The sequence below is a fragment of the Pseudorca crassidens genome, chromosome 7 (assembly GCF_039906515.1).
Source record: "Pseudorca crassidens isolate mPseCra1 chromosome 7, mPseCra1.hap1, whole genome shotgun sequence".
Taxonomy (NCBI): domain Eukaryota; kingdom Metazoa; phylum Chordata; class Mammalia; order Artiodactyla; family Delphinidae; genus Pseudorca; species Pseudorca crassidens.
In genome coordinates, this window is record NC_090302.1 from 45,229,212 (window position 1) to 45,250,930 (window position 21,719).

The 21,719-nt window shown below is 39.6% G+C and overlaps 1 protein-coding gene and 1 long non-coding RNA gene across 3 annotated transcripts in view; one reads left to right on the top strand and one right to left on the bottom strand.

Moving 5' to 3' along the window:
- Positions 1-21,719, bottom strand: part of RORB (RAR related orphan receptor B) — a 196,566-nt gene that overhangs the window by 19,129 nt on the left and 155,718 nt on the right. For both annotated transcript variants that reach the window (XM_067744153.1, XM_067744151.1), the window contains exons 5-9: positions 16,145-16,266; positions 14,415-14,547; positions 11,588-11,695; positions 9,960-10,070; positions 6,864-6,976 (exon numbers count right to left, since the gene is read on the bottom strand). In XM_067744153.1, the coding sequence (XP_067600254.1) occupies positions 6,864-6,976; positions 9,960-10,070; positions 11,588-11,695; positions 14,415-14,547; positions 16,145-16,266 (587 nt within the window). The remainder of the gene's footprint in view (positions 1-6,863; positions 6,977-9,959; positions 10,071-11,587; positions 11,696-14,414; positions 14,548-16,144; positions 16,267-21,719) is intronic.
- Positions 334-17,926, top strand: LOC137227764 (uncharacterized). Its single transcript, XR_010944995.1, has 7 exons — positions 334-424; positions 642-848; positions 1,931-2,002; positions 4,142-4,251; positions 5,139-7,734; positions 8,354-8,456; positions 14,984-17,926. It is a non-coding gene; the product is annotated as an uncharacterized lncRNA (long non-coding RNA).

A 21,719-nucleotide genomic window follows, 5' to 3' on the forward strand; every position in this document is an offset into this window, starting at 1 on the left:
GTCCCTGTTGCTCATCTGTAGAATGGGTTGAATGGTGACAAATGCTTTTTCTTATAGAGCATTGGGACCACTTGAGCAAAGAACACCGAAAAAGACAAAAGAGCTTCGCCAACCTCTGTGCTCTCAGGAGGGGCTGATTTTAAGGCATCCAGTTAGCTGTGGGAACAGAATTGCTGACAGGGGCATCCATCACTCTGGAGGCCCCATGGGCCAGGAGGCCATGAGGAAGCAGCGGCAGCACTTGTCAGAGCCCAGAAGGGCCTCTTGGAGGAAGCATCAGGTAGTCACTTACTGCTCATTAATATTATGTACTGCAGGTGGAGGACCCCCAAGTCAAAGGGAGCTCACCTCAGCAGCAGTTAATGGCTCAACAACTTTTTAAACAGCTGGGGTGGTGATCCAGAAGCACTTGGAGATGGAGGGGGTAGTCGATTTCAAATCATCATGAAATGTCTTTATGTTTAAATAATCTCTATAGCAGGAGTAGACAGACGGTCTATAAAAAGGCATTTTCACACTCATCTCTCTCTTATGACAAACATTTCTTGCAAGAAGGAAGCTTTAGCTTATACCTACAGGGGTCTTACAAGACTAAGAAGCAGCTGTTGGAGAAGAGATAATAATCCTATGCTTCTTTCCAGAGGGTGGTCTTATGAGAAAATCCACAATTTTATAGCTGGTACATTTGATGTTGGAAGAATGGAACATGCAGAGGTGAAAACTAAGGATTGTGTTCATGTGGGCTTCCAGGCCATCAAGATGCCCTCCAGCCTGAAGCAGGAAGTGAACAATGGCTCGATCAAAGTGGAAGAAACTTCAGAAGCACTGATAAAGACAGGACACATTAAGTGAGGTTACATACATCTATTTCTCTTGTCCACTCACTTCTTTGTTTGTTTTTGGCTGTGCGGCATGCGGGATTTTAGCTCCCCGACCAGGGGTCAAACCCGTGACCCCTGCAGTGGAAGCACAGAGTCCTAACCACTGGACCGCCAGGAAATTCCCCACTCACTTCTTTTTTGGGTTTTTGTTCAGCTAAACCTAGACACTTGGCCTAGATTTCTCATACTGAATTGGAGATATCTGTTCAGGTCACAGCCCTCTCTCACCATCCTTACTCCATGCTGGCATCCACGCTGTATGGCATGTTTTCTCAGGGAATGGCTGACTAAAGTGGAAGTGGACATTCGGTTTAACTGGGGTTGGAATTTGGAATCAGATGGTGAGCCAGCAAGTTACTTTCTAAATGTAGCAGAAACTATGAGTGACCTAAGGAGCTAAGAGCTACCCATATTTCAGGGAAGCAGAGAAAACTGGTGTTCAGAGAGGGAGAAGAATAAAGTAGATACATAAAGAGAGATAAACTCGTGAGATGGAGAATTCTGAAGGCTTCCTAATTCCTTGTTCTAGTGTTTCCTGAATGGGGGCTGAATTTTTTACCTTAGATGAGATTTCTCTGCATTCGTTTATTATTTTCCTTTTGCTTTACCTGGTGTGGGTTGGTTCCTGTTATGTGTAACCCAAGAGTCCTAACTAATGCATTGACTTGCAACTTGATGAGTGAGGAGAAACATCAAAACCTCTCTTCTTATTATAGACCATTAGCCCGATGGACAACCCTTGACATTTCTGGGTGTTGGACCTGTAGTGTATGCCAGCAAACTATAAATGGCTAAAATGGATTGCAATAATTTGGTCTCTCACAGGAATCCCTCAAGGAAACCGCTTGCTAAAGGGCCAAGACCATGTGTTATTTGCCTTTCCCTTCTTTGCACCTGGCATACAGTATATACTCAATATACATGTAGGTTGAAGTAGAAAACTATTCCATGAGAAAGCTATGTTTCTTGAGTATCGATTTGGAATTTAAAAAACTTCGATGATCTATTGAACTGTTTTTTATAATTTTGACTCTTGCATTATTTTACAGTGTATATACCATGTGAGGAAACCTGAGCAGGGCTCCTGGAGTGCCAAGTTTTACATGGCAGTGGTTACATGGGTATGTTAACTTTGTGATGATTCACTGAACTAAACACTTACGATTTAAGAACTTCCAGCATGTATGTTATACTTTAAGAAAGTATAGAAAATTTAAATATAAAACCAATTCCTAACCAAATATGCAGGGGAACAAGGAGGCTCAGCCCACATAGCCACATCATCTGAACTAGGACCCCTTAAGTCCTGACTGGACAGACTGTGTTGTTTAAGATTAAACTGATGAATCCCTAGGCCCACCTACTAGGAATTCTAATGTGACACCTAGTGTCCTGAACGAAGAATAAGCAGGCTTCAGGCATAAACATCCTATCATTAATCATGACACAGTCTCTTTAGATCTCAGTGAGCAAACAATGAAAATCAATGTAAATGACCCTTGGCAGTTTTCACTAATCTCTCAATCAGTGCTTGTGCTCCATAGACCCTATCTATGAGTCAACATGGCTGTTTTTTTTTTTTTTCCTAAATCTGTATATTAATAGCACTAGTAAAGTGAGAGTGACCAGGAGTAATTTCTTTCAGGTAATATTTCAATTATTAACGTGTAAAATAGGGCTGTGTAAGCCTTCCCTCTTATAAGCTTTTTTTTTTTTTGGCGTTACGCGGGCCCCTCACTGCTGCGGCCCCTCCCGTTGCGGAGCACAGGCTCCGGACGCGCAGGTTCAGCGGCCATGGCTTACGAGCCCAGCCGCTCCGCGGCATGTGGGATCTTCCCAGACTGGGGCACGAACCCGTGTGCCCTGCATCGGCAGGCGGACTCTCAACCACTGCGCCACCAGGGAAGCCCCCTCTTCTAAGCTTTTATTTAGTAACCTGGTACTGTTACAGTAGAAAGACAAATTCCCCTTGTTGATGATGCAGTTTTGTTATCGTTATGCTAGAAACGCAAAGCCTGATGGGAATGCTGACCCCTGGATGCAGGCTTTATAAACAGTGTATGCTTCACAGCTTTGGGATTGGAATATCACCCTAAATTCAATTGCCATAGAACTAATTGAATCTGCAAGACTTGTAGAAATCCATCTATTTATTCACTTAGAGTAGCGGCAGAACATCTAAAGAGTCCTTAAAACTGTCGCACGGGACAGAGCAATGGAAGGCAGAAGACATCAGAAGGAACCTTTGTTTTTCTCTTTTAGAGTCAAAGAATATTATACTGAAGGGAACTTAACGACCAGCCAGTCCCACCTCCTCATTTCAGAGACAAGAAAACTGAAGCCCAGAAAACAGATGGGCTGCCTCCCCCAGTCATATGGCTTAAAAATATATATGTATACATGCATATACATATACACATACATTCTATACATATTACATGTATATGTATTTTTTTCCACGAGCTTTAGTGAAAGTGACCAGTGTGACCTCATTTCCTCACTTCTCAAATCCAGGATCCAGCCAAATCTAACTATTATTCATAGCCTGCGTATACCTTATACTTTCTTACGTCTGTATCATTGCCCCCATCTCTTGGAATGTCATACTCCCCCTCCCTAAACCCCTAACTTCCATCTTTTGAAATAGTTATCATTCATCAGTTGATTAGCTCAAATATACCCATTTCTTGGATAAACATTTCCCTGCCAAAACAGAATTTCTTCTGTCCACAGCAACTCCAACAGCACTTACGTACTATCTGTGATGAACCATGCAGCTTGTTTATATTTGATCTCATTTAGTCCTTAAAATAACCATGTGACATTGATACTATCTTTTATCACATTTTACAAATGAGGAAACTGAGGCACAGAGAGGTTAAGTCCCTTGTCCAAGGTGACTAAGCAGCCAGTGGTTCTGATGGTTTATTATAAATATGCTACATGTTATTATTATGGTCATGAGGAGAGGAAACTAGACTCTTTAATAGGGTTTTTTTTTTTTTTTTTACCCCAAACAAACAAACAAACTGATTAACATATAGGGGTTGAGACCTTCCTTCTAGTTAATGGATAAGAATTCCTGAATTTCAAATCTTCCCTAGGTCCAGGTTTGGTCTAAAGTATAAGGCATTGCTACTTGAACTTTAATTTCAGGAAGTGGGCATGCAGAAAGTGTATGGAAGACAGTTTTTTTAGGATGAAATCTAATGACTATGTCTGAACCCTGCACCTCACCTAAGTCTGCTCCACTTGTTCAGGGTGAAACTGGTTGGTGGCATGAACAGTCTTTGCACACTGCACAGAAGGCAGATCTACCTCACCTACTGGGGATGTAACCTGAACCGCTGGACTTGAATACAACAGTTGGGTATGTGCACATTTTTCTAGATATAAGTTTCATGATGTTCGCCAGATTCCCCAGAGGGGTCACTGTTTTAGAGGTGTTGTGGAGGCAGAAGAGCTCCATGACTATGAAGGAAAAGAAGGAATTTCTGAAAAGATGAGAAGAATCTGTGGGAGGGTAGAATAGTTTTTCTTAGGTTTAAATAAAGCTATTTATTCCTTCTGGGGAGTGTGGGTTTGATGAGAGGGTGTCCCTATATGTCAATGGCACCATTGTCCTTAAAGTATTAAAGCAGTCAGAACTCAGGAGACTTGTCTCACCCTCTTCCCTTCCCCAGGACACAACAGTTGAATCTGAGACTTAGACAAATGGAGTGACTTATGCAAAACCACACGGTCCAGAGCTGGGATAAATGAGAATCCAGTTCTCATTCCTTTTCATGGTCCCTCCACATTAGTTCACAGAACATCCTATCAAAATGATGACTGTTACAGCGAAGGGTCCCCACAAAAACTCAATATCCACACTTGATCAGTGGAAGCAATGCTTTGTCATCTGGCTCCAGTGAATTTTATGTAAGAAATAATCCTCTCTAATGCTTTCTCTGATTCCCAGCTTTGCAACATTCTCTTTCTATAAGAATTGAATGGATGTTAACTAGACTTACTGTGGTGTTCACTTCACAATATATACAAATATTGAATCATTATGCTGTACACCTAAGGCTAATATAATGTTGTATGTTAATTATACTTAAAAAAAACTTAAAGAAAATAATTGTATACTTTTCCCACTAAGGATGGAGAAAAGAGAGTTAAGCTGACTTCACTTGGTGTTTTAATTCTTTTTCTTGCTATTAAATATCTTTCATCTTCAATTTCTCTGTCTCCTTTCTACCCCAAATACCTCAGACCACCACCAGGATACCAGGTAGTAGAAAATGGTATAAGCTTGAGGGTTGCTCTCTCGGGAAGTAATAATCACCATGTCAGTGTGTTAGAATTTATGCAGTGGAAATATTTCATTTGAACCTACACATCTCTATAGCAGTAAGAAATTATGATCTTCATTTTAGAGATGATGAAACCACAGTTTTCTGACAAGAAGATGATCCCTTAAGCAGAATAGCAACAACTTTTGTCTAACTCTGGATTTTATTAAGTTCTTAATTTTAGGGTGGTAAATATGGGGACCAAAGTCTTTGGGAGATCCCAAATGCAGGAAACATCCTCCCTGCCCACATTAACTAACCAGATGTATTTATGCATATATGCTATGGAGCCATTACAGAGACAGATGCGTATATCCACATTACTGTCTTTTCTGCCCAGTGTATCTGAAGTTTTGCTTATGTATGTAGAAGTTTTGCTCTTACCTGGGAGAAAACTGAGGTGTGAAGAGCAGGAGATTTGCCCTTGCCCACATGGTAAGTGAAAAGTTGCACCAAAAAGAACTATCACTCTACAGTGTAGAAATGTTCTTCCTAGTGATGTGTTAATTTTAACAAAATGTTACCATAATGAAGCAGCATATTTAACTCATGGAGGTTTTTTATAGCAGTACTCTGTATGTGCAAAGTAAAATCTGATAGTATCTCTAACAGAGTCTTCCCCCCTTTTTTAAAATAAAGAACTTCAAGAGCAGAGTGGGAGGGTTTTAATGATAAAAATATAAAGAGTAGGATTCCTATCATCTTTAACTAAGGATAGGCTCCATTTCCTAGTTGTTTAACCTCTAAAAAAGAATTCCAATTCTTAAGAAATTTAAGATACTTTAGAATCTAAAATAACACTGAATATCATTAGAAAATTCCTTTGTCCTCTTATGATCATTTTACTTTGGTAAACAACTTTTCTCAGTATTCTTCTTAAAGATCACTATTTTTAATTAAGTTGAATCACGAAATGGATAGCATGGTACATGCATTTTGCCCCTGAGATACTTCGTTTTGAAAGAATCCTAGAGTAGAGTTGAAGAGATTAGAGTTGAAGGGAAATTTACAAGACATCAGTCTAATCTTTGATTCTGGGTAGGACTGTCATTTACAACATACCTGAAAGGAAACCAGGCAGTATCTATAAGAATACGACCAATGACAGGGACCTCACTCCTTCACACAGTGGTCTACCCTCTGTTCCCCAATTCTCGTCACTTTATAGTTCTTCCTCATTTTGAATAAAAATCTACCCATTCTTTTGCCTGGACCTGACTCCCAAGTGACACAAAGTCTCCTCTTTCTTCATATATGATTTTTGAGGACTTGTTTCCTTGCTTCAGGCTTTTGTTCTTCCAAACAAAAGATTTGTCTTTGATTTGTCCTTTGATTTGTCTTCCTCTACCTGTGGTTCAGATCCATCAGTATCATTGATTTGTCTTCCTCTACCTGTGGTTCAGATCCATCAGTATCGTCCTTCCCTATGAAAGTCATTGTCCTTTCAATCTATTATAATTTCCCAGTCTCCCTTTTAAAATGTGTACCTCAAAATTCATGCAACCTTTGGTAATCTTCAGAAATTGCTGCTGCTGAGAAATGTCCCCTGCTTTATGTGACTAGCCCAGAAATGTCCCCTGCTTTATGTGACTAGCCCTCTTCAGCTCACTGGGCTCTTTCAGTGACATTGGGTCTGAGGACCTACCTTTGCCAAGGTCTCATCATCCAGGTGATTCTTCTGAATCACATGTTGAAGTGCAAAATAAATTTTTTCCTGAAGCTTCTGGACCTTCCTTGGTTCTATCAGCCAGGCTCGGTCTGACAAAGGGAAAGAATGGGTAAGGAGCGGACAGAATGTAAGCTTTGTTGTATTTCACCTACATACATATAAGTGCTGAGTACCAGACCCATTCCAAATTAGTTCCAAATTGCTTCTGAAGACATGTCATTATTTTTCTAAAACAAATATTTTATAAGAAATTCTATGATGACAGTAATGTATAATACATTGACATACAGAATCAGGGTGGAGGTAAAGACACAATGGTTCAGAGAAACTCCATGTATCTTATTGTCTGTGACAATTTACATCTCTTACTCTTTCTCTGGACATATGCTTAGATTTTCTTTCAAAGTTTATGTTAATGATTTGTGAAGAAATTAATTATAGAAGTGAAGAAAACCTATTGTAAAGGAGTGTTTTTGGAATTCAGAATCTCCCTTCCCTTTTATAAGCTAAGTTATAATTTATATAGCATCAACATGAATCAATTAAAAAATTTAATCCTGAGTCCTCTTTTTCTATATTGAATTTAATAGATAGGATAATCCCTCCTTTCCTTTAGCCTTTCCCACTTTCCTTTCTTTTTTCTTTCCTCCCTCCCTCCCTCTCTTTGTTCCCTGCTTCCGTCCTTCCTTTCTTCCTAGACGCTTTATACCATGGTGACAAAATTCAGCCCAGTGTCAACGCCTAAGGTTGAAACTTCAATGAAGAGACACCTAGAGTCTCCAAATTCTGAACAAATACTCATGGAAAAGAACTTGGACATGATCCTTCTGAACACAGTTCAGGTCAGGTGAGAAACTCGATTCTGTAATCCTAGACAGGGCCAGGACAAGTCTAGCCAACAGTTAAGCAAACCCTTACGTAAGTGAGCACAAAAGCCTTCAGTGACAATTGTCAATCAGAATACATTAAGTTCCCCTGCCTCTCCCTTCCCTAAACTATCTGGAGCTGAATAGACAGTAACTATTATGGCAAGAACTTGGGCGGAAGGGTGGGGTCTGGCATGCGATGGAGCCTACACAGGCTGGAATACTGTCTTTCCTCCCTTTTTGAATATGGCGCTAAGCCAGGGTGGCAAACAAGGTATCTTGGAGTTGCAGAAGCCTCTGAGTGTGGGTCTGTGACTGGGGCTGGAAGATTCCCCACTGGGTAGAATAAGCTAAATAACATGCTTCCAAACTTCGTGGAGTTTGATGGCTTTAGCATTTCTTCCTAGAAAAAGGCTCATAGTTCAGCTGATTTCTAACTCATAAGCAGCAGGCTTGCCTTCCAACTGGGGCAGTTATCTTCATGGATTGTTTAGATTTGATATTCCATGTCTTAAATATTTGCTGCTGGGAATCTACTGACTTGTCACACGCATACCTACGAGGACAGTGACTTTTGTAATGCCTCCTTTAATTAAGCAGGAACCGGAGTGAAACCAGCTCCCTCATCGTGGACTCAAAGGCTTAGAACTAATCGTCACCTGAACTATAATCAATGGGAGCAATCAAATGCAATGAGAAAACGGTAGGAGGAAAATTATTTGGCAAGTGGTTGCTACCAGAAATAAATATTGCTTGTCACTTCTTCCATTTAGCTTTGTGCTGCCAAGTCTGGGAAACTTTCTAGGGTTTAAAAAAAAAAAAAGAAAAGAAAAAGGAAAAAGCCTGGAGGAACAGCTTGATCTTAGACAGAGCCACAAAAGAAACTGTTAGTAATGATATGCCAATTGATAACTAATTTCCATTCTTGATAAAGTAGTTAAATAAAAAACAGAAGCAGATTTTAAAAATCCTCATAAAATTTATCCTCATAAAAATCCTCATAAAATAAGTAAATAAAGCCTAACAGATACAAAGTGTAAAGGCCGTATTATGGGTAGACATAGCTAGAGTGACATGTCAACAGGGCCCATCACAGGGAAGATTAATTTCTTCCAGCCTCACTGAAAAATATGTTAGGTATAAGAAAGATCAAGTCTCTAGAGATAAACGGGTTATAGAAGGAATGAGTCTCTTGACCATAAAAATGACCAGGAATGTGTCTTTCTTTTCCTAGAGAACTGTCAATAAAACTGCTATTCCTTGACCCCAAATCTAACTGAACAGACGACTGAATGAGCAACTCTGACTTTTCATTCTGGCTGAGCCATGCATTTATTAGGATTCCATACATTTTCAAGCCAGCATATACTTTTAAAAAGAATTTTAATGGCTATAGTGCTATTTGATCTATAAATGTCATACCATACCTTCTTTGAAAACTGTTTGCTGTTTACTGCATTTCAGAGCTAGACGAGATGTTTATTATTATGAAGCTCAACCCTCTTACTTTACAGGTGAGGAAACTGAGGCTCTGAGGGGTCAAGTGTTTAAGGTCACACACATACCTGGTGACAGAGCCTGTCCTAGAATGTCTACCACCACATCGGAGATTCTTCCTTTACCAGTCTTTAGTAAGAGCCATTTTTTTCCTCTGCTGTCCTTACCTCCTTTTAAAGCTTCTAATATTGCATAAAAAAAGAAGAGGCATTTGCCTGAAGTGAGAACGCCAACATTAATTTGGATAGAAAAGCCAACGAAAGAGATATTTAAAGAGGAGAAAATGTATGTTTTACTTTTTTTTAGGCTCTATGCTGGCTTGTTCATTCAGGTATATTTCTACTAAGTCTCACCTAACTGGACATTTTTGTCTATGTCCTTTATTCTTAAAATCAAAATAGAACTTAGTTATAACTCAGGCCACTATTTGTCTTCATTTATCTGTTAAGAAATGATCATGCTTTTCTGAATCTGGAGTCACCCTTACCACACATCCTACTCTTGCATTTGGGACAAAACTGATATTTAAATTAACCTGAGGCTACTTTTCTTTGAATTGTCCAAAAATATCACAACTTGCTAAAGAAAATATAGTTCTTTTAAAGTTTCTTCAGAGCACCTTGGCTTAGGTAGATGCAATTCATGTTAAAGATAGCAAAACAGTTTTTTTTTTTTTTTTAAAAAAGGTAAGGACCTCAGACCTCCCTACCTGGAGATATCAGAACAGCAGATGAGAACAAAGCAATCTCTTCTTCAGTCAGCTGCAAGGAACACAAATTCTTTGCAAAGTCAAATGCTTCATTCACTAGGTCATCAGAACCTATAAAAGAAGGCAAATTAAATGAAAATACTTGAACAGAATGGGACAATAGTAAGAAAAGTCCCATAATCAAGAAGTTATTCAAGGATTTGCATACTAGGCACACAGGAAAAATATTTCTAAGTTCCTGACCATAACAAATGATTTAGTGGTAATTATAGAATGAGAAAATTGGGCAACATCTTGACCAGGTAATGAAAGTCAGCATTACCAATGAGGGGCAGATAGAAATGGTTTGCACCCATTGTAATATCCAACTGGGAACATATAACCCCAATCTAATCTTGTAAGTTTGAAATTAGCTCCAACTAAAAAATTTTAAATTAGTGATTTGGGGATCCTTTAGCACAGACATAGCATTCACAGAAAACCTAAAACATGTATAATGGGCCATGGGCTGTCAGTCTTAGTGGCACTTATAGGATGTCACTGGCAACGTAGGATGTCCAGGGGCCTCAAGCTAAGCGAATGGAGATGAAGTGACTTTCAATTTGGTAATTTCCTGGAAATTCGATTGAGAAGCAAACATTCATTTGTGTTTACCTTCTAATGAATGACTCGCAGGTCAGTTGCTTAGCCACTGTGAATTCTGGCAAAATAATGCTTCATCCCTACACGGATCCTTGGTAAATGTTTATTTTATGAAGCTGGAAATATACCCAAGTTGCTTGCCAAGGTTTTCCCTCCTTTCTTGAAAGTCTAGCCTTGGAGATGCCATGGATGTATATCAGCTGCAGGAGGGAAACACTGTCGGCCCCGATGGATTTGCCATTGGCTACCATATCAACTGACAGCACAAAAGGTGAAAGGGCAGTGGCCTTCTTTGATGTCCGTGGGCAGGATATGGAACAAATGGCACTGTCAATTGTTAAAACCTTTCCTGGCACCAGCCCATCTTTGCTAACGTTCTTATCCATGCCGTGCACTGATGACTGGATGTGAATGACACACTTGCAGAGACTGGCTCTGTCCTGCCCTCCCACAAGAATGGTCTGGGGATCATTTTGGGTTGGTTGGCAGCCATGCTATCTGTGCTCCCAGAACTTCATGAATTAACAGGGAGAAAGTCACTACCCTGGGTTTGAAACAAATGAAAGAGCTCCTCTTTTAAGCATCTTAACTAATGATTATAAATTTGCATGAGACACTTAAGAGGTCACCCATGGACCACCAGTGGTCTACATAATATACTGTGTGAAGCAGTCAGCTAGAAGGTAAAAGAAAAGCTGATCCTACAAAGAAGGCCTAGAATGCATCCCAGTTCTTTACAATCAATTTTTGTTGATTTCTGAATGAAGCATGTTCGTGTCAACAGGGTCCACGTTTCTTTCCTTCCTTTTACATTTGGAGGCACAACTGTAAAATCAGAGGAGTTAGATGAAACACTGGAGGCTCCCCTAGTCCAACCCTTGTTGAATAATGAGATACTAAGTCATGTTAGAGAATCAAGGCATTTCTTTTAGTGGAGAAACTGACGGTAGTTAATAAAATTGTGTCATCATCAAAGGTGAACTCACCTAAGGCCTTGAACATTTGCATTCCTCCATATTTTCCTTCAAACAGAACAGTGTTGTTTAATGGGTTGAAGGCACGGCACATTCTCACTAAAACCACTTCCAAGCAACCTATGAGAAAAAAATTTCAAATGTGTATATATATATAAAGAGGTTACTACTGCATATAGGTCAAGAGACTTTAAAAAACTTTAAAACACACACATAGACACATAGACACACACATTCAGAAACACCTCAAGATTCCTTGCCAAGTAAAAAAGAACTATGTTAGAAATAAAGCTCTCTTGAAGTCTATGTGAGGAATTAAAAAAGTACACTTTAAAGGTGACTAAAATGAAGGGCAAAAACATTTTCTTCAGAAGCATACATTTTCCCCCCTATTTTTGACTGATAATGAAGTTAGTTTCAACTCTTGAATTCACCGGTGATCATAAGTGGCCCAGAAAGGAGATTTGCAGCAGGCAAGTTCAGTCTGTTAACTTTTGTAGAAGTTTTGCTGTTGGGGAAACATGTTCTCTGCTTCAGTTTTTAACACACTCCATGTATATTTCTGCATACGATGACTTCAATAGGGACACCTTCAGGATGTTTCTTGAGGGTACCATTTATGTCCTGGTATCTTTGAAATGAGGGTTTCTTGGTCAAATAAGTTTTGGCAAAAGGCTGAACATTATCCACTCCAGGGAGTTATAAGCAACATTCACAGGTCAAAGGCTGTTGAAGTCCCAACATGAAGGAGTTTGTTCAACCCTGATGGACCTAACATTTCTGAGTTCTCTGTTAGCCCAATGGTGCCAGGACCTTCATCTGCAGCCATAGGCAGTTGTGGTTATTGTATTCACTGTTATATCTCCATCACCTAGAAAAGTCCCTGGCACATAGTAGGTGCTTAATAAATATTTATTAAATGAATTAGTTCACTACCTTTGTTTTTCCCTCTGAACATTTACTGACATCCTGAGCAAGTACTGCCAAGTTTCTCCACATTTTGGAGAAATGGGCTTTTGCCCCACAGTGTGTTGGAAGGTGACACCCAGGCTCAGAAGTCAGAAATTTGCATGAGAACATCATATAGATGGTTTGGCTACACCCATGTTGTACCCAACTGTACCCCTGGTGCCTTTCTTAATGCTGCCATGTACATTTATGTCTGTGTTTTATTTCTTTGTTCTGCTGATGTATCTGCTTTCCCTCATATGTCACCTTAGCATGGGGGCTTACGCATAAGAAGGAATCTGCAAATATTAATTGCAATAATGCTTTTCTGAGAAAAACAATAATAGGTACCATTTATTCACTATCTACAATATGGAAGGCACGTCCCTTGACCCCTTACATTCTTCTACATTCCATGTCTCCTACCCTTAAACCCAGGTGGGCCTACATGACTGCCTTGACTAACAGGTGCAGTGGAAGTAACCCTATGGGACTTCTGAAGCTAAGTCAGAAAAATGCTACACACTTCTGCCTTGCTCTCTTGAAATGCTAACTTTCGAAACCTAGCCACCATGCTGTGAGACCGTCCAAGCAGTCTGTGCAGGGTAGGAACTGAGGCCCCCCTGAGCCCAAAGCCTTGACTGAACTCCGGGCTGTCAACCAGCACAAACTGCGAGCCATGAACACGAGCCAGTGCGCAAGTGGGTCCTCCTGCCCGCAGTCAGGCTGCCTCAGTGAACACCACAAGCCGTCCCTCACTAAGCCCCGCTCAACCTGTAGCTTTGGAAGCAAAATAAATGATTATCGTTGTGTGAACTAAGTTTTGGGATTGTTTTTATCCAGCAACTAATACAGCAAGTTCATGTTTGAGTCAAGATTTGCACCAACCTTAATCATTTGGTAACGAAGCAGCAGCAACTTAGAATAATTCTTTCATTTGGCTCAAGTTCAAAAGGCAGCTTTTCTCCACACCTCTTTTTGTACAGTAGAGACTAACACAACAGTGTAAAGCAACTATACGCCAATAAAAATTAATTTAAAAAAAAAAAGCCAGCTTTGCCAGATACTGGCTACGTGGTACTGAACACAGCCCTTCACTTCCCTGAATCTTTGCTTCCTCTTCTATACGATGGAAATAATTACTGAGCACATGAGATTAAAAGAGATGTCACAGGTAAACATAAACATATATATATATATATATGTTATTGCATATATATAAATTATGTTATTATTATTTGCTATAGCCCAGGACCATGAAGGTTCACATGAACACCATAGTGGTTCTTATTTTCTATTTTCAAAGGGGGCCAAAAAAGACAAATACATTTTTTTCCTGTTTGGATAATGGCAGCTGCAAAGTCAATCATGTGCAAAGTTTCCTGAGTTGCTTCCTAAGTGACAGTGTGTGTGTGTCAGAGAGTGTGAGGGAGAAGTGGGAGGAAGGATTAGAGCAGAGTGAGTTTCTCCCGGTGTATTCTGGCTGCAGGCTATCCTCATTAAAATGACTGGAAATGACCACAGAGGCAGAGCTCAGCTAGCCTGGATTTTTTTCCCCCCAACAGAAGGCAAGTAGTACATTTTAGAGCCAGCTCAGCAATTCAGCCACCTTGACACGCTAATTACTAGCACTGCCTGTCAAGCTGGGTATCTCAACCTCCACAATTAATAGCTCCACTTTCAATAAGCAAAATTGTATTTGACTTCAAAGGGGAACTGAATGACTATCAGGGCATTTTTATTATTGAGAGTTTCCTTTGGGAGTTGGCTGACAGCGTGGGTGGTAAAAATGAGCTACATATCGGACGGAGGCTTTTCTAGAACTAACAGCAAGCTAAGGGTCAACCACATCCGGGTCTAAAATAGGCCCCCCATGAATTTTCTTGCTTACCTGACTTCAGAAGTAGGATTTGATCATTTTGACAGAGTTCCATGAAGCCTGTTATCCGCTTTGCAAACTCTACCACATATTGGATGGCGTGAGTGATCTGGATGGCACATTGCTGCCACAGTGCTTCCCTGGACTTCAAGAGAGAAAACACAGAATGTACATAGAGCAAAGAACAACTCGGAGACTCAGTAAAACACTCAAGGTTGCCCTAACTGGCGCTTACCTGTCACTTGGGGTCCATGGTAGGAATTTACCCACCTTTAGAAGAGAGGCAGTATTTTCTAAGATACTGCTTTGACCTCTTTGAACCTTGATACACCACAATTATAAAGTAATGAGGCTAAAATAATGGAAATATTGCAATAGTACAAAAAGATAGGCATTTATAGTTTCTTTATTATTTTGCCTCCTCCTCACCTAAACAAACTCAAGCTCTTAGTCTATTTTGTAAAGTCAAACTCTTACACTGAGGAATAGCAATTTCATTCACAGGCTTCCAAAAAATTATTTCCACGTGTACCTGACAGACACTAAGTCTGTAATATTTTTATGTTGTGTTCTTTTCCCAGAACTTATGGAGACTGCTTTTTGGTACAAAAAAAAATTCAAGGGGGCTCCCCTGGTGGCGCAGTGGTTGAGAGTCCGCCTGCCGATGCAGGGGACGCGGGTTCGTGCCCCGGTCCAGGAAGATCCCACATGCCGCGGAGCGGCTGGGCCCGTGAGCCATGGCCGCCGAGCCTGCGCGTCCGGAGCCTGCGCTCCGCAACGGAGAGGCCACAGCAGTGAGAGGCCTGCGTACCGCAAAAAAAAAAAAATTCAACGGAAAAGACATCAAATCACATCACTCTCTTAAGTAATATAGAACTCTGGAAATGTATTTTGATCCTTGGGTTATTTTCTTTGGAATGGGAAACATAAATCCAAGTTATGTGTTAATTCTGTTTTTTATTGACCATAACAATACCTATGCTTTTGTCTCCTTATTTATATAAAAGTGGTAAGATTTAATTATTCCACTGGAGAAAAATCAGTATGTTGTAGTCATATATTTCTATATAGACACATTTATATATTTTATTAAAATTTCATTTACCAGTAGGTTTTGTGATTATGGATCTCAATCCTGTAGAAAATTAATGTGAATCAAAACAACAACAACAAAAACAGCAACAAATTTCTTCTCTTAAAACCTTCTCTAATGGACACAAAAATAATCAAAATAATAATAATAACAGTAAAAATGTAGGGTGAGTTGTCCCTTTTTCCTTTGGTCCTTTTTAAACATGTAGGGTAAGAAAAAACATTCAGAATGCTTTGTTGCATATCTTTGTAGTGTAAGTTTGCAGCTATTATTCCTGCTATGACTTTTTCAATTGCTCCTATTCCTTGCCTGGCTGCAAGAAACCACTATGAGATGTCCTAAAATCACCTGATGTGGGCACAGTCTCCCCAGTCACTCAAATAGGGCAGTGGTTTTCAATCGGGGTCGTTTTGCCCCCCAGGGAACATTTGGCCACATCTGGAGACATTTGGGTTGTCACAACTATGGGTGAGGGGATGCTACTGGCACCTAGTGGGTAGAGACCAAGGATGATGCTGAACATCCTACAATGTGCAGGACAATCCTTACAGCAAAGAACTGTCCAGTCTGAAATGTCAACAGTGCAGAGGTTGAAAAAGCCAGAAACAGAGAAATCACAGAAAAACTTTCCTGTAGTTTCCCAGAGTACCTTGCTTTGATACGCTTTAATTTCTTCATATGTGTGGATCTGCCATGCCAGCTGGTGTAGCTCCTCCATGGTGTACTGACATGTCTCCAGATGGGACTTAATGATGTTCTGCGCAATTCGATCTATGAGAAAGAATATCAGTTTGAGGGTTTGTGAATAAAATCCCACGCTGCGGAAAGAAACCTGCTGTTAATGTGTTTCCTGTAGGAATGCCTTTTGGAGCTACTCCAATTGTATGAGCATGTCTTTAACATTACTATCTATTTAAAAATCTCCAGACAAACTCTTTACTGCTTTTTTTCAATTTTCAGTCTTTTTATCAAAATTAACTGCCTTTTCCTCCTCTTTTTGGTCACAAAACTGGGGTCTTAAAGTTTTAAAATGTTCAAATAGATATTTATTTTAAAAATAAATACAAATTACCATGTACCATGTTTCTTGATTTGGGGCCTGAAAGTCCACTCACAGTCTTGTAACACTTGTCACACTGTAACAGTCAGTGTGAACTCCAAAAACTTTAAAATATTTGGAAAATCACTAGATCCCCAGTGTTTATCTCAGAAAGGAGGAATTGAAATATAAATGTTTTGCTTGTATTTTAAAAAGGGAGGATTAAACAATAATCTAAAAAAATAGTTTTCTATAGAGGAAAGAGAAGAGAATGGGGGCACAGGGATAGAAGCCAGACTTCTCTGATGGTATTGTTTTTGTAGATGTTACTTTGGAACCACGTAGATATCTTCCATAAATAATGTGAGAGGGAGATGAAATGATATGGACTCATGAGGTGATAATTTTGAAGCTGGGTCATGAGGGCCCTTATATTCTTCTTTCAAATTTTTCATAAGATAAAATTTTTCCCTGAAAAAGTTAAAAAAGAGGAAATGGTTTTACTCATTAAAAAAGTAGAAATAAACACAATCAATTTGGGGGGGCCATTTATTCCAAATGTGTTGTATTTAGTATTGTATCTTAAATATCGATTATTTTGGGTTTCGAGGTATGGAAGTTGAGTAATAGAACCAGACATAAGAGCTCTCCTTAACAACCTGCAGGGAGTGCCCCGAAGTGGGATAGAGCTGGCAGAAGGTCCCCTCATAATCCCCCCTCTGCTATTTGAACATGTGAAGGTGACATCTTGGAATTCTGTACTTAGGAATTCTGTAAGTGGGATATGAGTAGAATGAAGATGACCAAATTTTCTGCCTGGTAACTGTTCTTGGCTCATATAGAAATGGAGTTTTTCTTGTGTTTCAGGTGGTGCCAGTTTAAATGCAATTTCTGTTCTTTCTAAATAGCAATATTTCATTTCTCCAGGGTAACTCTCAAAGCAGTACTCAGGTCCCGTTTTCTTTTTGTACCTTGCTAAGCTTCTGGTATATATGGAGTGAAATAAATTGAGTTTTAGTAACGTAGAGAATAAAAAATGTAAGCTTAAGCTTCTAATGCACCTTCGAAATAAAAAAATCTCGTATATCCATTGCCTGGCACATTATAAACACTGAATAAATGGTAGCCACGATTGTCATTATTAGGACATTCTACATAGTTTTTCATCAGGGAAGGAATCTGACCACCCAGTGGAGATGAAACGGAGCTATTTAATTTTGGAATCGGTGCTACTGAAGGAAGATATTTCGATATTTATTCAAGTTGTTCAATCAGAACTATAAACTGATGGATGTAGAAGGTGCTACAAAACGCTAACTTACGATTATGGCTATGCTCTACTGGATTCAGCATTGAGCATTTCTAGACTTTCATTGCTTATCATGTTATAAAAATCCTTTCTTTAAAAAATCCTATATTCAAAGATTTATTGAACGTCCTCCTATGTTGTAAAAAAGGGCAGGAAATATTCTATGCATCATATTAAAGTAGATTGGTATGTCATGCTTCATCATTTTTCAATTTCATTTGGGCAGTCTAATTACTTAGACTCTTAAAAGAACATATCTATTCCTCAGTAGGTATATAATGAAAACATAAGATTTTTATGGCTCTATAGTTTTCAAACCTTTATCTTCTTGGTGTAGTATGTTTTCATTTTCAAAGATATACTGATTTGTCAGTAATTTACAGGCTTCAGGGTTTATAAACAAAATTATAATTGCACTCAAAATTGCACTATGAAAAACTTTTTACCTGTTCCTTTACAATATCTCCTGAGAATTGCTGGCCAAGGTTTAAGAATTCCCTGGCCTTCTGCCACCAAAGTTTAGGGTTCTTTGGGGTATGAGGAGTGGGCATAATAAACATGTGGGCAGATTAAGCAAAATTGAAAGTTAAATCCACATGGATGCTTTAGGACTCAGCTCAGATGGCCATTCCTCGAGAAGGTTTCCCTGCTTCCCAGTGTCCCACGTAGAAGGGCCAGCTGCCATTACACTTTAATTCCATCCCCCAGCTGAACCTTTATTCCAGTCAGACTCCCACTGTGCTTATTTGAATGGATGTTTCTATACCCTTCAAGATTGTGAGTTCTTCAAGAGATGGACTGCAGAACCCAGCACAGTGCCTTCATATATTCATTCACATGTTCACAAATACTTTTTGAGAAGCTATTATATACCAAGTTAAGGTACAGAGTTTAAAAAAGGACATTTTCTTTTTTTAACAGGATCTTATAATAATATCATGTCATATCATGACGTAACAAATGCCCTGAGTTATTGTGGAAGCCCAAAGAAGAAAGTAACTAACTCAGTCAGAGGGAGGCAGAAAACTATCCACAGAGAAGATACCTGTTGACCTGGGTCTGAGCAGGAATTTGTCACATGAAGAGAAAGACGGACATCAGATAGAGGGGATGATGGAAAGGCACAGAGAGAAAACTAGCTCTGAGCTAGAAAACTGCTGACATTAAATGGTACATCTTTACAATCCTTACCTTTTACAAACAATTTCCCTTTGAGGAAAAAAGTGAGGTTCAGAAAGAGTGAGTGACTTTAGACCCATTTTTACAGAGCTAACAAATGGCGTTGAAATCAGCTCTGTCTTTCCCAGCAAAAAGTCTGTAGTGTTTGCAATACAGAGTGCATTGAAGAGATGGGGACAAAGAGACTAGAGATAGACACTGTGACTGGAGATGGAACAGCTGCATAAGCATGGCCATGGAGTTTGGATTTTACCTTGTAGGCGATTAAGAGCTAGTGGAAGCCGCGAAGCAGGAGAGTGACATGGTCAGTTTTTTGTTTTAAAAGGGTGATACTGGCCACGGCAAAGCAGATGAGATGGCATTAAGGAGTAAGTGAGATTAATCAGGCTGTTGTGAAAAATACAGACAAGATATGAGGAGCTTCTAGAACAGGTGAGAATGACAGAGTCAGAGTGGAGGGGCCAGATGCAGGACAATTCTGAAGGAGGATGCATAGGACCAGCAGGGTGTGTGTGTGTGTGTGTGTGTGTGTGTGTGTGTGTGTGTGTGTGTGTGTGTGTGTGTGTGTGTGTGTGTGTGTGTGTGTGTGTGTGTGTGTGTGTGTGTGTGTGTGTGTGTGTGTGTGTGTGTATTAAATATAGTAGGTACTCAGCCAATGTTGAGTTAGTAAAGATAATGTTGAAAATATCCATCCATCCATTCGTCCCCTCGTTTTCTGCTTTAGTTGACAAAGGATTTTAGAAAGCTAAGACTGACCCTTTGTTTGATGATCTTAAAGCCTAAGCACTCATGATGGCTTTAACATTAAACATGGGCAATTATTTCCCATACCCTTGTGGTGAGAAGTAAAAGGTAAATCTCTTTTTGACATAAGACATATATCAATGAAAGCTAAGACACAGCCGCAGCAGTAGCAGGAGCGATCCTTCTCCACTTCCTTTCACGGGTCTGCAGTGCAAAGGTGAGCCACGTGCAAAAACCGGCTTGACCCTCTCAAGGCTCAGGCTGGGGAGGGGGGGTGTCAATAAACCACACGGTAAAGCTAGACTTGGTCCCTTGGGAGCGAGGCCTGAAGGCTCATTCTGTCGATTAGAAAGATGCATGAACATCAGAGGAGATGGTCTGCTTGGACTGAGAGTCTGCAGTTGTGAAAAGGGGAGAAGGATTTAAAAAGAAGGGACAAAAGGGAGAGACAATGAATACAGTATGCAGAGTTCCTGCTGGGAGCCAAAGGAACTTTCAAGAGTCCTTGCCTGGAAAAATAGAAAAGGTAATAGTAAACGCTGTCATCTCTAGGGACCAACCACATGAGAAAGTCCAGACAAAAAGACTGAGGTAAAAGAGCAGGGGATCTGGAATCTTTCTGGGCAATCGCACACCCTTCATCCGTTTCCCTGATTTGGATTGCTGTTGCTTCTCAGAGCCCAGTTTCGGATCCTTTAACCAGCTTGGGCTGCAGAAAGCACATGTTGAAGAAGGAGTCAGCACGCACTGTGCTGGGATGATGGGTGCAACAGAAATATGACTGAATAATGACTGAATGATGGGATATTCTACCACCTTCAGAGGTGATGCCCATGGACTCTACACTCTCCTTTTCCTGAGACCAGGGATGAGGCTAGAGATTTCTTAAGTGGACCTGAAAATGCAGCTATTATCTTCTCAGTAGTTAAGATTCTGTATGTATCAGTGAGACAGAGCTTTGTCCATTTCACTAAGAGTATGTGGGCTGTTTGATAGTTAATAAAACAACAACAAGGAATGAGAAGAACAATTTTATATGCTCAGTCCAGTCATTCCTTTTCAGTCATGATGAGGGGAAATGTAAACACTGATGCTGGCAAGGGAAAACTGGGTGTGTAATTATAGGTTAAGAGTAAGTCCATGATCCTCATTTTCTATTTGTTAATTTCATGAAAAATATCCTGCTCTCACTTTGTCTTGCATCTCTTTTTTTCCCCCAAAAATTGCTGTTTTATTTTTAGACTTTGACCCTTATACTATTCTTGAAGGAAGGCTTATTGGAGCCCAAGACTTATAACTAATTAATAGAATTTGTAACTTCATGTATTAAGTAACTTTATGAGATAGAAATGACAACATGTGATTCAAATGAAAGAATAATCCTAGAAATTTTAAAATAATTGATATAGAGATATGTTTTTGGCATAGGTTGTGGTGATGGTTTCATGAGTGTATACTTATCGCCAAACCCATTAAGTTGTAGACATTAAATACAGACAGATTTTTGTATGTCGATGATATCTCAATAAAGAGGTTTAAAAAATAATTGATACAGGCAAATATACTTTATCATTTTTGATGAAAAATATTGAAAAATATTGCTAAAATTGTTACACTTCCCTAGAAGCTTTAGGGGTAGTCTTAAATCCACTTATGACAGGCAATAAGAAGAGAGAAATTAAATTTTTGAAGGGAAAACTAGAATAAAATTGATGGTAATTCTCAATAGTGTGTGCAAAAATTGTAGAACCCTGGGGCTGGAACTAACCTCCTTCCTTCATTTCCAAATGGACTGTATCTAAATAATTCCAGAAATTAGTTGGGTCTCCTGTCTCTCTCTGCAACTTTGGCTCCCTCCCCACACTGTGATTCATCAATCATCACTGTGATCTGTGGAATAAATCAAAGAAGTAGGAAGGAAGTCCCTCCTTAAGGTATTCACAGGTGGTTGAG